The 13,849-nt window shown below is 41.9% G+C and overlaps 1 protein-coding gene across 1 annotated transcript in view; it reads right to left on the bottom strand.

Annotated features, from left to right (window-relative positions):
- Positions 1-1,585: 1,585 nt before the first annotated feature.
- Positions 1,586-13,849, bottom strand: part of NALF2 (NALCN channel auxiliary factor 2) — a 191,157-nt gene continuing 178,893 nt past the window's right edge. The window contains exon 3 of the mRNA XM_066579798.1: positions 1,586-1,962. Coding sequence (XP_066435895.1) covers positions 1,586-1,962 — 377 coding nt within the window. The remainder of the gene's footprint in view (positions 1,963-13,849) is intronic.

Raw genomic sequence — 13,849 nt, 5'->3', positions numbered from 1 at the left:
CGAGTTCAATCGCCGCTTGGTTCAGGTAGCTGGTTCAAGATTGACTCAGCCTTCCATCCTTCCAAGATTGGTAAGATAAGTATAATGTGTACAGTGATGCTTGAATCTGCAATGTAGGTAATCAATGAATTTCCAATTTACCATCAAATTTAATGTGGGAAGAAAGTTGAAGTTTCCTAATAGAGATGGAGTAAATAATTATCTCAATTGTTTTCAAGCTTTTTTCTTTATCAATCGTTGATTTAATGAGTTGTGTTAACTCAACCTGGCCTTCCATCTCTTCTCCTGTGCCCTCCAACTCTCAGAGTTTCATTTCTTTTTGTCCTAGGTTCTCCCTGCTTATGTACAGGTCCTGTTCAGTCATGTGTTGTTGCATATCAGCAACATTGCACTAGTAATTTGTGTTGGACTTTTCCATGTTTAAAAAAATTAATTTGTCTGTCCAGACCCAGGGCCTAATGACGTTTGTACAGATAGAGCTACAAAATGAAGAAAAAAATCAAATACGCAACTTACTACAATTCATGCATATAGCTTGAGTTGATCATACATTTGGGTAATGGAAATAATAACGAATGGGAACTGGATATTTAGAATTAGGTTTTGATATAATTTGATGTTACCCTATGTCAAGGATAGGCAACACTATTAGACACCTGATAAAGTCATGCCTTGTTTGCGCTCTTATTACTGCCCTAGGTTCGGTAGGTAAGTGTATTGGTGACATTCTGATTGCATTATGACATTTGACATCTAATCCCAACCTGGTGCACAGGACATGATGCTATATCACCCTCCATAAATACCGTATTCTGTATTTATCTCGATGAGTTTTCCAACATTATATCTCTCATTCTCCAATAAATATTTTTCTATAGGCTACATGTGTGATATTTCTTTTCTTTTTTTTGCACATTTTGTTAACATTTGTGGCTCATGTTGTCTGTTGATTTGTAACCAGTGATTACAGGACTTCTCCTGCAAATAGAAACATCATTATGACATCTACATAAGATGTGACTATTTATCAAATCACCTTTCTAATTGTAACCCTGGCTTGATGACATTAAAATATAGTTTCTTTTTGTTCACGTTAAAAATACGGCTGCCATTTGGCCATAAGCTGTTGGATTTGGGGCCAGCTCTCAAGCAGCATGACCAAGAATACATTCAGGGCAGCACTAAAGCACTTAGCATCTACCACAAGTAAGGCTCACCGGTAGTTACCAGCGGGCTTAACCGACTGTTAATTTCTCTAACCATGGAGTGCCATGTTTTACTTGGCCAGGCATTCTCTCCACTTTTGCACTCTTCATAATGATACTGGACCACCCCAATCTGACTCTGCCTTACGTTGCCTCTGCATAACACAAGCATCATTTCAAGGCCACTGACACAGAACCCTTCTCAAAGTTGTGTCTCATGGCCCTCTAACCCAAAGGACTCATTTTGTTTTCACCATGCTGTGTCATGGTTGACTGCTGCTGAGGGTGATCTTCCAGTGCCTCTGGGTCATACAAAAGGGCACACCCTTTAGAAGAACTTATTCCAATCTTCTGAGTTTTCAGAAAGCACTTCCACGTGTTCACTCTTCATGTGCCGATGTCTCATCCACGCCAGGCATGGCTTCCAAGCTTACCCCATTTTGCACAGCCGAAAAAGAGGCCATGGTGTGGAGCAACATAAGCACCAGCACACACAGCTTTAGTCTCGTGTTTCCGAGGCGGGATCCCGCTGAGACCGGCAGCAGAGATGGTTTGTGATGATGATGGTAAGGATGCAAGTGATGGTGCCGATGGTGAGGGTGCTGGTGGTGGCGAGGGCGGTGTTGGTAATACATGGATTGGGAGTTCAAAGATTTGGTAGATGTGTTGTGGTTGCCGCTCCCCGGGCTGTTGCAGGAATGCCATCGGACATCACAACAAACCGCATCTGTGTTAGACATATGGTTTTCTAGCAAATCTGTTGAGAAACAAAATATAGTGAAACACATTAGCAACAGAAAAGTATTGGCATAGTCTAGTCTATCTGTACTGATATGCTCTTAAGATTGATGCTTTCATATTATCTTTGGGCCTTACATTTGGTGGACTGTTTGAAACCCTCTGCTGAATATACTATATGCCCCAGATATATGCTATTGTACGCCTCATAATTGCATACATCTACCATTGACTCAAAGTTTAAGGTAGACTAATATATATACCATCAAAGGAATGCCAAAAAAGTCTCTGGATACGGATAGCTTATGGACAAGTTAAGCATATATGATAGGAGAACTTCCAGGTGTATGCAACAAATGTAGAACCAAACATTATGTGAACCTAGCCTAATATGCAAGCAATAAGTTGTGCAATAGTATGTATGCTATAAAGTACTATACTATCCTAGTAAAAGTAACTGGACACCTAAGAAGGAATCAAAAGTAGTAGTTATTTCTACATGTTAAGACTTAGTGGGGTTCCTTTGGTCATAATGACATTGGATACTCTCCGTGGCTTACATTCTACTAAGGTCTGATACACTTCAGCTGGTATTTCCCCCCCCCTTCATACTGCAAAAATCTGGTTATTTCTTTCAAAGAAGATGGACACTATTCATATTTCCTCATCTGATCTTGTAATTCATCCCAAAGATGTTCAATAGGGTTGAGGTCATCTCTCTGTGCAGTCCAATTGTAGAACATCCGTATCCACATACTAACATAAAACAGCATTGTATGTGTGACAAGGTGCGTTGTTTTGTTGGAAATATTGCTGACCATTCCTATAGAATTGCCACATTGTCGGCAGCACATTATTGTCTAGAATGTCAAGGTTCACCCCTGTGTTCATGGTTCTTGCTACGACAACCAACATATGGAGACCGTGCCATGTAAAATATCCCCAGACCATCATGGAACTTCCACCATACGTAACTGTTGGCACAACACACTCAGGCAAAAGGCATCCCCCATGTATCCTCCACACCCAGGTACTTCCATCTGATATGAAGATGGGGTAGTGTGATTCATCACTCCATAGAATATTCTTCCATTGCTCAACTGTCCAATGATCTTGCACCATTGCAGATGGGCCAATGCATTTCCTTTGCGAGAACTTGACAGATATTTGCAGGATGAATGGAGGGAAATACCAGCAGAAGTGCATCAGACATTAGTAGAAAGTATGCAAAGGAGAGCATCCAAAGTCATTAGGGCCAAAAGAGGACCTACTAGACATTCATATACTTTTGATTTTTGCTCAAGTGTCCAATTACTTTCGGCAGGATAGTGTATACTTAGTTTATAGCATTTTATCAAACTTTTCAAAATCAGCTGTTTAAATACCAAAGCCATTGTTGTTCATCTAGCACAGTGGTATATATTAATGCTGGACACTTTAGACATTTTCTGTGTACACAAATTAATGGAAACATTCACATGAGTATTAATAAAATCAGATATGAGGACTAGTTCTTTAAGTTCAGGACCTGGGGGAAAGAAAATCGCAAAATCCCCAGCAGAGGAGATGAGGCAAAGTCTATCTAAATGCAATACTGATTCTATGCAGGCCCCAGCGCTGAAAGGGTCAAACAGATGTTTGACCTTTGGAAATTTGATGGCTGGGTGTTGAAGTTAATATAAATTAGGATCCCAGGACCTGAGAGTTCCTTTAAAAGTCAAAAGAAAGAAATACCTGCTTAAATTCCCAGGGACTGTGTGTAAATGTGCAGAACAGATATGAGTGTGATGAGAGGGGATGGATAGTAACACCAAATCTACAGGAATAGTTTAATAATGAAGTAAGTCACAACAACATGTAGTTTATAAAGTCTCAGATGGAAAGTTTTTACTATAGTCAAAAATGACAACCTGTTAGTGGCTGCCCAGGTACCTTTTTATAATGGCCACTAATAGTTGTTCTTCCAATGTAAACATAGCAAGCAACATTGATATAACTGTGCTTGGAACAGCCCAAATAAAAAAATAAAATGTTATATAAGCCACAGAGTGAATGCTGTGAGAAAAAAAAAAACATGGCCAAAATTGCTAATTTTGCTTAACACTCTCACAAAAAAGAAATACAACATCATCAAAAAGTTGTAGGAACTACAAAGTTGTACCCTTAAAAAGTATAGCTCATCCTGCAAAAAAAGCCCTCACACAGGTTAGAAATGTTGTGTCTTACAATGTGGCAATAGATATGAAAAAACTCTCTCACTCTCTCTCCCCCTCTCCCCCTGCCACTCTCTCTCTCTCTCCCCCTCTCCCCCTGCCACTCTCTCTCTCCCCCACTCCCCCTGCCACTCTCTCTCTCCCCCTCTCCCCTGCCACTCTCTCTCTCCCCCTCTCCCCCGCCACTCTCTCTCTCTCCCCCTCTCTCCCTCTCCCCCTCCCTCTCTCCCTCTCTCTCTCTCTCTATATATATATACTTACATATACACATTTTTAAAGTGTTTCTATTGTGAAACACTTAAAAAATAGTAAATATTGTAAAATATAAAAAGCTATATAAATTTGGCATCGGCATGATCATGCTGGCTCAGAGAATAATACTATTGCCTTATTTATACCACACTTGAACACCGTAACAACAAAACCTAGAGAACAATGGTGGAATTTCAGTTTCTTCCTCCCCGCCACCCCCCCCCAAAAAAAATATTAATGAATAGAGATGAGCGAGCATACTCGTCCGAGCTTGATGCTCGTTCGAGTATTAGGGTGCTCGAGATGCTCCTTACTCGAGACGAGCACCACGCGGTACTCGTCTCGATTAAACGGGCTGCTGGCGAGCGCAGGATGAATTGTCGGGAATGGCTTAAATATATAAGCCCTTCCCTGCAATTCATCCAGAAATGTGTAAAAATAAAAAAAAAATATACTCACCTTGCCCCGGCAGAACGATGTTAGCCCATTGAATTCAATGGAGCCGGCAATACAGCCGGCTCCATTGAAAGCAATGGGCTGCCGGCGATCGCGGGATGAATTGTCGGGAAGGGCTTAAATATATAAGCCCTTCCCAGCAATTCATCCAGAAATGTGTAAAAACAAAAAAAAAATATATACTCACCTGGTCCTGGCAGACGGAGTTCAGCGCGGCCGGCGGCAGTCCTCCTGAACTGCTCTGAACAGCTGTGAGTAGTATTCAGCAGACGGGGATTTAAAATCCCCGCCTGCTGAATGAGCTGCCTCTGATTAGTCACAGCCTGACCAATCAGAGGCAGATCTCACTCACACAGCCATTCATGAATTCATGAATGGGTGAGTGGACCAATCAGATTGGTCCCTGCGCTGAGCCAATGAGAGGCAGCAGTCACTCACCCATTCATAAATTCATGAATGGGTGTGTGAGTGAGATCTGCCTCTGATTGGTCAGGCTGTGACCAATCAGAGGCAGCTCATTCAGCTGGCGGGGATTTTAAATCCCCGGCTGCTGAATACTACTCACAGCTGTTCAGAGCAGTTCAGGAGGACTGCCGCCGGCCGCGCTGAACTCCGTCTGCCGGGACTAGGTGAGTGTATATATTTTTTTTATTTTTACACATTTCTGGATGAATTGCAGGGAAGGGCTTATACATTTAAGCCCTTCCCGACAATTCATCCCGCGATCGCCGGCAGCCCATTGCTTTCAATGGAGCCGGCTGTATTGCCGGCTCCATTGAATTCAATGGGCTAACATCGTTCTTCTCTGCCACAGCTGTTATAGCTGTGGCAGAGGAGAACGCTCTTTATGCTGATAGTGCGGGGGGGGGGGGGGTCTCACTCTTGCCACTATTGTGGCTTAATAGTGGGACCTGGGAACTTGAGATGCAGCCCAACATGTAGCCCCTCGCCTGCCCTATCCATTTCTGTGTCGTTCCCATCACTTTCTTGAATTTCCCAGGTTTTCACAAATGAAAACCTTAGCGAGCATCGGCGATATACAAAAATGCTCGAGTCGCCCATTGACTTCAATGGGGTTCGTTACTCGAAACGAACTCTCGAGCATCACTGAAAGTTCGACTCGAGTAACGAGCACCCGAGCATTTTGGTGCTCGCTCATCTCTATTAATTAACCAAAGTTATACATTATATGTACACCAGAATGATGCTAAATACAAAAGTACAGCTGGTCCTGTAAAAAACAGGCCCTCATACAGCTATGTCGATTGCAAAATAAAAAAATTATAGCCCTTGGAATGTGATAATAAAAAAAAAACTAGAAAAATTGGTTGGTGATTAGGGCCTAAAATAGGCCTTGAACCCTGTAAGGACACGGCCTATTTTGGGCTTAAAGACGCAACGATTTTTGGCGGATTTTCTTCTGCATTTTTCAAAAGTCATAACTTTTTTATTTTTCCATCGACGCGGCCGTACAAGGGCTTGTTTTTTGAGTGGCGAACTGTAGTTTTTATTGGTGCCATTTTTGGGTACATAGACTATATTGTAAAACTTTTATTATTTGTTTTATGATAACAGGGAGAGAAAACGCATCAATTCTGCCATTGTTTTTACAGCGATAATCATGCAGTGTAAATGACACAATCCATTTTTTCTGCGGGCTGATATGATTACAACGATACCAAAATTCTTACTTTTTTTTAGGTTTTTCCACTTTTCTGCACTCAAAACCCTTTTTTGGAATTTTTTTTTCTAAATCGCTGCATTCAAAGTCCTGTAACTTTTTTTATTTTTCTATGTATGGAGCTCTGTGAGGACTTTTTTGCGCGACGAGCAAAAAAAGTTTTTATTGGTGTCATTTTGGGGTACATACGGCTTTTTTGATCACTTTTATTGCGTTTTTAGGGAGGCAATTAGCATTTTGCCTCAGTTTTTTTAGCGTTTTTTTATAACGCTTTTTTCCGTGCACAGTCAAAAGCATGTGCAATTTATTGTACACGTCGTTACGACAATACCAAATATGTGGGATTTAAATTTTTTTTTACCTTTTTTATGCTAATATGAGAAAAAGCATAAAAAATGGTTATTTTACTTTTTTTTTACATTTTTCTTTTTTGTTCATTATTCTTTTTTACACCATTTGGTTCCCTCTGGGAGACTTACAGTACAGCACTGATGATCGCTGTGATAAGACATTGCATGGCATTTTTTTGCATTTTAGCCTGCTTAAAAAATTTTCAGTACTATTAAAAAAATGTCCTGCAAAAACAAGCCCTCATACAGCTTTGTTGATGAGAAAATACAAAAGTTAAGGCTCTTAGGAAGCAAGAACGAAAAAATGAAAAGAAAACAAGTAAAAAATCTCCATTCTTGAAGCTATTTTGAGGTTTATTACCAAGTTCTTGCAATGATGTATTGTCATTTTAAAAGGCCACTCAAGCGAAAACAATGTTTTTCCATTCCTGTCCCTCTCACCAGATTGCCTGGCTATCTTTACCATGCAGTGGAATCCCCCTGTTTTTCCTATGAGTTTAATTATATCATTACCTTCTATATTTACCCAAATAAACTATAGACCATAAATATATAGTCAGGAGGATGAGTTGTGATCTCCTCTATTATAACTGTGTGACAGGAGCTGTGTGGTCATTAATTGTAGCTGTGAGAGGAGAGTCTGAGTCCCCGTATAGGTAATTTTGGTGGTAGGCTCTATGTAACAGCATAACACAGACTGTGAAATTGATAACCCAAACAGAGCAGAGCAAGGGCCAAGCAGACTAAGGTATTCGATATATGCTGCTGCCACCTGACTAGCGATTGCCTCTATTGCTGTTACTGCTAAATAAAGACTGTAACTGTTTGTTGCCAATGTTGCCAATAACTTTATCCATCTAGGCATTTTGTTTTGTTTGCCACCAAAATTCTGTGAAACCCCCATTCTGAGACTGATTCCAGAAACATGATTCATCAGCTGCAGCTGGTCCGGTCCTTCCGAGCTCATCCGGTGAGCCTGCGGTTGGCTTACAGGTCTTTCTGCCTTTAGTTATGACTTCAGCAAGTGAAACGCAGTGAGGTTGAGATAAAAGTCTCCATTTCTGTTGCATTTCTTTGCTTTAAGAAGCTCTTGGGTTGCTTTTTTGGTATGCTTTGGGTCATCTTCCATCTATGCTGTATCTTCTTTTATCATTTTGGCAGCATTTCATTGAAACTGGGCAGAAAGTCCCACTCTACACATGTCAGAATTTGTCCTGCTATGCTCCGTCCCATCATGAATAAGCATCAGTGACCCAGCCATACCATAACCCCTTCATGTGTAGTACTGTACAGCTAATGGGGTATGCTTCAGAGATACAGTAACTCAGATCATGGCTGTCAACCTTTTTACATACCATTACATCAACACAAAAATCACAGCATAAATAATCACTATAAAGTAAAAAAAAAAAGGATCAATAGTATTAAAAACCAGACTTTGGCAGAATGCACACGGCCAGGTTGGATTCGGCATGCGGGATCAGACCCTGTGCTGGCCAGTGACCCCCTACGTACCTGTCTGGATTGGTCTAATGTTTGCTGCAGATGTGCTGCGCCGTCACGCGGGTGATTACGTAAATCCGCGTTGATTTTAAAATTGACATTTCGGAATCGCTGCCGGTGGGACGGCTTCCGTTGACTGAAATAGAAATCATCTGTGCGAGTCCTGCACAAAAATAGAGCATGCTGTGATTCTTCCTCCGCAAACGGAAATCGCAAGTGATTTCCGCTTGTGTGCGTGGAAGAATCATTTTACATTGCATGCTATGGATGGACATTGCTGCAGAATCCACGGCCAGACACCTGCTATGGATTCCGCCGCAGAAATCCGCCCGTGTGCATTGGGCCTAAAGGCAAGCAGGAAGTAATATAGCTATGACTACCATACGACACATAACACCCAATGTCAAGTATTGTAATGATAATTGTAAAGTGCAAGGGCAGAAAAAAGTTGAATATATTAAGTTGCCATTTTTTGTTTGCTACTGGTTATGTTGTTATTTTATTTATATGGCTAATTAATATATTCTACTTTTTCAGCATTTGCATTTTGTACTTTTAGGCATATTCTTCCGTATCAAGGGATATTGCCTCTCCTCCCTTATTGCTGTGGCACTTGCACTTTATAAGTTGCATTATAATACTTGATATTGGGTGTTATGTACCGTATAGTAGTCATAGCTGTACAGTATATTAATGCATGCTTGCCTTTAGGCCTCATTCACACTAGCGTGTGCTGGTGCGTACTTAGGTGCGCACAAAACCGGCACACCCACATACGTGCACAAACATGCAGGTCTGTGCAACATTGCTTTCAATCGGGTCTGCCGGCAACCCCTGCAGTGATTTTCAGGGAAGGGCTTTAAATATAAGCCCTTCCCTGAAAATCATCCCTATCTGGTGTAAAAAAAATAAAATAAAATATTCACCTCTTTGGCACTGTCGGGGCTCAGGCACGTCTTCTCTGCTCTGTCCCAGTGTAATGAAGTTCTTTCAGCAGGTGGGGATTTAAAATCACAGACAGCGCTCAGCCATTCATTTAATGACAGCTGAGCAATGCCTGTGATTGGTCACAGAGCTCAGCCAATCAGAGGCAGGCGGGGATTTTAAATCCCCGCCTGCTGAAGATCTTCAGAGCAGTTCAGGAGGACAAGCGGGTAGATGCACCTGAGCCCCGGCAGCGGTGGAGAGGTGAGTATATATATATATATATATATTTTTTTTTTTTTTTTACACATAGGATGATTTTCAGGGAAGGGCTTAGGGCTTATATGTAAAGCCCTTTTTTTTACGCATGTGTTTTACGCAAAATAAATGCGCCCCCCCCCCCCCCCCAAAATGCTCATCTGACTTGGCCCTTAGGCCTCATGTCCACTAGGAAATTCGGGTCTGAGCGGATTCTCCATGCAGAATCCCGCAGCGGGACCCTCCTTTCCCTGGGACATGAGGCCTGAAAATAGATTTTTCTTACCTGTCCGGACGCTGGGGGTTCCCATCCATCGTGGCCGGATCTTCTTTCTCTCTGCCGGCGCACTCTTTTTTTTTTTTCCTTTTTGAACTCCTGCCCTCCCGCGCTCCTACACCGGAGAGCAGAAATTCAACTGTGGGTGTACCGCGGGACCGAACGGCTTCGGAGCCGTCCGCGTGGGAGACCTGCAGAAAATGGAGCATGCTGCGTTTTCTCTCACGTGTGGGAGAAAACGCAAATCAATTAAAATGCCATCCGTGGATGCAAATTTCAATTTAATTGCCCGCGGATGGCCAATGGATCCCTATGGGCAAAATTGAATGCGGATTCCACAGGGGAAATCCGCAGCGGAATCCGCAATTCAATTTTGCTAATGGACATGAGGCCTTAAAGGGGTTCTGTCAGAAAAAAACCCCAAAAACATACTCACCTGTGCCGTAGAGGGACGGTCACCGGGAGGCTGCTGCTCCTCTTCTTTCTCTCCAGCAGCTGTCCGATCGCAGGTCATAAGCTGGCAAAGTGCCAGCTTCCGCCCCTGATCCGACCATGCTGGGCAGCAAGTACTGCTGCTTGGGTCAGTGGTGGGCGCGTCACAAGTGATGCGTCGCCCACTGATTGGCCTGGGCGCATCTAACCTCTGCCCTTCTTGGAGAGTGTGCATGCGTCCCCCTTCCCGGCGTGCATGCGCACACACCGCCAACTCTCCGTGGATGGCAGAGGTTAGACGTGGCCAGGACGGCGGGAGCATGCAGGAGCCGCTGAAGCTGACCCTGCACGCAGCAGGTAAACAGCGGAGGAAGAACAACAATGGGATTAGGTGAGTGGTTTTTTTTTGAACTCTTTTCTTTTTACAGGTTACACTCTACAGGGACGCAGGGCAGGATGCAGGTGAGTATACATTTTTTTTTTATTTTACTGACAGAACCCCTTTAAGAACTAAAAAAAGTAAAAATAGCTAAAATAAATGCTTTCTAATTATTACAAAGAATGTAAAAAAAAAAAAACTATTTAGGGCTCAGTCAGACGAGTAAATTTTTTACATATTATAGGCACGGGGGGAAAAAAAAAATCGCAAATTGCGTGTAGAAAAAAATTGCAGGATCGGGTCCATTTGCACTTACGTGTCCTATCTTTTGCACGTGCAAATTTTTTCTGCTTCTAAAAAAGAGACATGTGATCGCTTTCATTGGAAAGCATTGGTTCTAAATTAGATCCATTTTGAAAACGCGCCTATACATGTGTGAAAAATGTGTTCGTCTGACTGAGCCCCTACAGTTGTTGCATCAAAAAAATTAAAAATCATTTAAAAAATTGGTATCGCTGCATTTATATATTTCGAGTTTCTTAAAATATTAAATTATTAATCCTCCACAGTGAACGCCATCAGAAAAAAAATGCAATAACTGCACTTTTTGGTCAGTTTTTTGGTCTGTTTCCAAGGCAAAAATTGCACAAAAAGTGCTAAAAAAGCTGTATGAACCCCAAAATGGCACCAATAAAAACTTTAGGTCATCCTGCAAAAAAAAAGAGCCCTTATAAAGCCCTATTGATAGAAAAATAAAAAGTAATAATATTTGGAAAAATGGGAATTCCAGAACTGCAGAATGTGACCTGGACCTAGGACCCTTCATCGTGAAAGAGTTAAATATCAAACTAATCGGTGTCTATTTAAGGGGTTAACGCTGAAGGTCTAGATGTTATTTACATTAATGGTTTTGTCATTTTGGCAATGTACAGAGTATAATCATGAACAATGTCCTATTGTCCAGGTACCATGCCTGGGCCCAATGCAGCCACATTACGGGGACTGTGTGTGTACTGGCTTGAAACCTCATAGCAAAGACGGTATCTAACTTGAAGAGGTCAAGCGTGAAAACAGAGGTTCCTCAGGTGTTGTCTTCTCAGTTAGTCCAAAGCCAAGCCAGTGTGTGGCAAAGTAGATCTGCATCTGCCTGTCTGACAGGGTAATGGTGAGTTATTTGCTGCTATTTAATTTGATCTTCACTGCTCAGTACTTCTATACACTGTCCTACATAATGATGTTATGTCTGTGTGTGTGTGATACAGACAACTAGAGGGAAGAAACTGTAGTTCTGTGTGCAGTATACAGAAAACAGCATACAAGTCAAGACTCCTCCCACCAGTTCAGAGGAACAGAAAAGCAAATATGCAGCCTGCAGAGGGGTACAATGCAAGACACAGGTCATATAATGGCCAGAAGTAGTGTTAGTCCTCATGTACACATACAGCAGCTTATTATAAAAACTCATCTGAAAGATTAAGTTTGCTTTAAGATTTCGCTACTGTTTGTAATCTTTTATTTTTACTTGTTACCTATAATTTAGTTTCTGTAAACTAGCCTGTATTTGTTTCCTCCTGTTGTTTTGCCTGGGATCTTAGATCTTCATCCTGCCTTCTTGACTATCATAAGTTTTATTTTGCTACCCTTCTGCCTTTTATTTAGTCCTGTTGGGATATAAATCTCCTCAATGCAAATAATGCATTTTAAGAATGGAACATACTCTAAAAAATTGTAGTCAGTACAATGTGTGAAGAATTCAAGCCGATGTATTTAATCAATAACATTGTAATCTGGCTTCACTACAACACTATCTACGGTTTTCTTTTCATATTACCACGTGTCTATCTTTTGTAAGGATAAAGTTGTTGAGGTAATTCATAACCAGCATGCTTAGACTTCTTGAGTTGACTTTAAAGGGGTTTTCTAGGCAGTGCTGGCTGTCTATGTCTGGCTACATCAGGCTCATAGTGGAAGCCGCTGCTCCAACCTCTGCGTAGTGGCCGCTGCTTGTAATTGCAGTTACAGCTCCCATTGATTTGAATGAGAGCTGCTCTTACAATTACAAGTGCTGGCCACTACAAAGGGGTCAGAGCAGTGGCTTTCACTCCAACCCCGGTGTGTTGTGGCACTTACAGCCAGCGCTGCTTGGAAAACCCCTGTATGTAACATGCAATATATAATTTTGCTATGTGATAGCTCAAGAATGGGCTCCAGTATCCAATTACCTGTTGACTTTTTAAAAGATTAATTTTTTAATATGTCTGTAATATAGGAACTCTTTTTTCTGAGTTGCTAAATTACAGGTGCCTGCAGCCACCCCTAGGGGGAGCTAAGTGCATACATATTCACACAGCTAATTTTGAAATAATGTGAGCTGTATAAATTACCAGCTGTAGATAGTCAATATAACAGTGTCACAGCACAGTAGTGTCATGCTGGTCCCTTTGCCCAAGGCAGTTACATTCTCTGCCAATGTGGTAACTGTAAGGGTAGTCCCCTGATGGGGAGGTAGGGGTCCCACCTGGTTAGAAGATGAGGGTCTGACTTTAGAGGTTCCCAAAGGAAATTCAAGCTCACTCAATTGCTCCTCAGCCGGGGAACTCTCGGGTCTACACTTAATGCCATAACCGTGGGCCTGGATGTACTGGCAATCACATGCTTGAAGGAGAGACGCCATGGGCTTTTGTCATATGGATTCAATAAGTAAGCCATGGTTCACTGGGCTATTTTTTCAAAAGTTGCTTTATTACCTGAACTGATAACTTATAAAAACAGTTCACTGAGTAGTAAGAACAATTGTGCCTTAAGGAGCTGGTCCCACTTGGCGGGGGCAAATCAATGTAAGTTCTAAGTCTCTCTGTATATACCAGCTCAGAAAGCTAATATAACAAAGTCTCTGAATCGATTCTCTCGCAACGCGAGGGTAAGTATACTTTAACATTTCTGGACAACAGGAAGGCCTTTCAACTCACGTGTTCGCAGAGATGTCAAAGAGTCAGTCAGTCCATAAATCAATTAAAACTCCAGAGTGTTGGGTTTGCTTGATCCCATTCACTAGGCTTCAATGGAATTATTGTAGGCACTGATTCCTCTCACTGTCCCCAGGCGCAAGTGTACGAGTGAGGATGGAGGTGGTGCAAGTCTTCGGAGGATGTGGGACGCTCTGTCCTCTGTAGCCAGGAAA

This window comes from Eleutherodactylus coqui, chromosome 10 (assembly GCF_035609145.1).
Source record: "Eleutherodactylus coqui strain aEleCoq1 chromosome 10, aEleCoq1.hap1, whole genome shotgun sequence".
Taxonomy (NCBI): Eukaryota; Metazoa; Chordata; class Amphibia; order Anura; family Eleutherodactylidae; genus Eleutherodactylus; species Eleutherodactylus coqui.
This window is presented reverse-complemented; position numbering and strand designations above follow the sequence as displayed.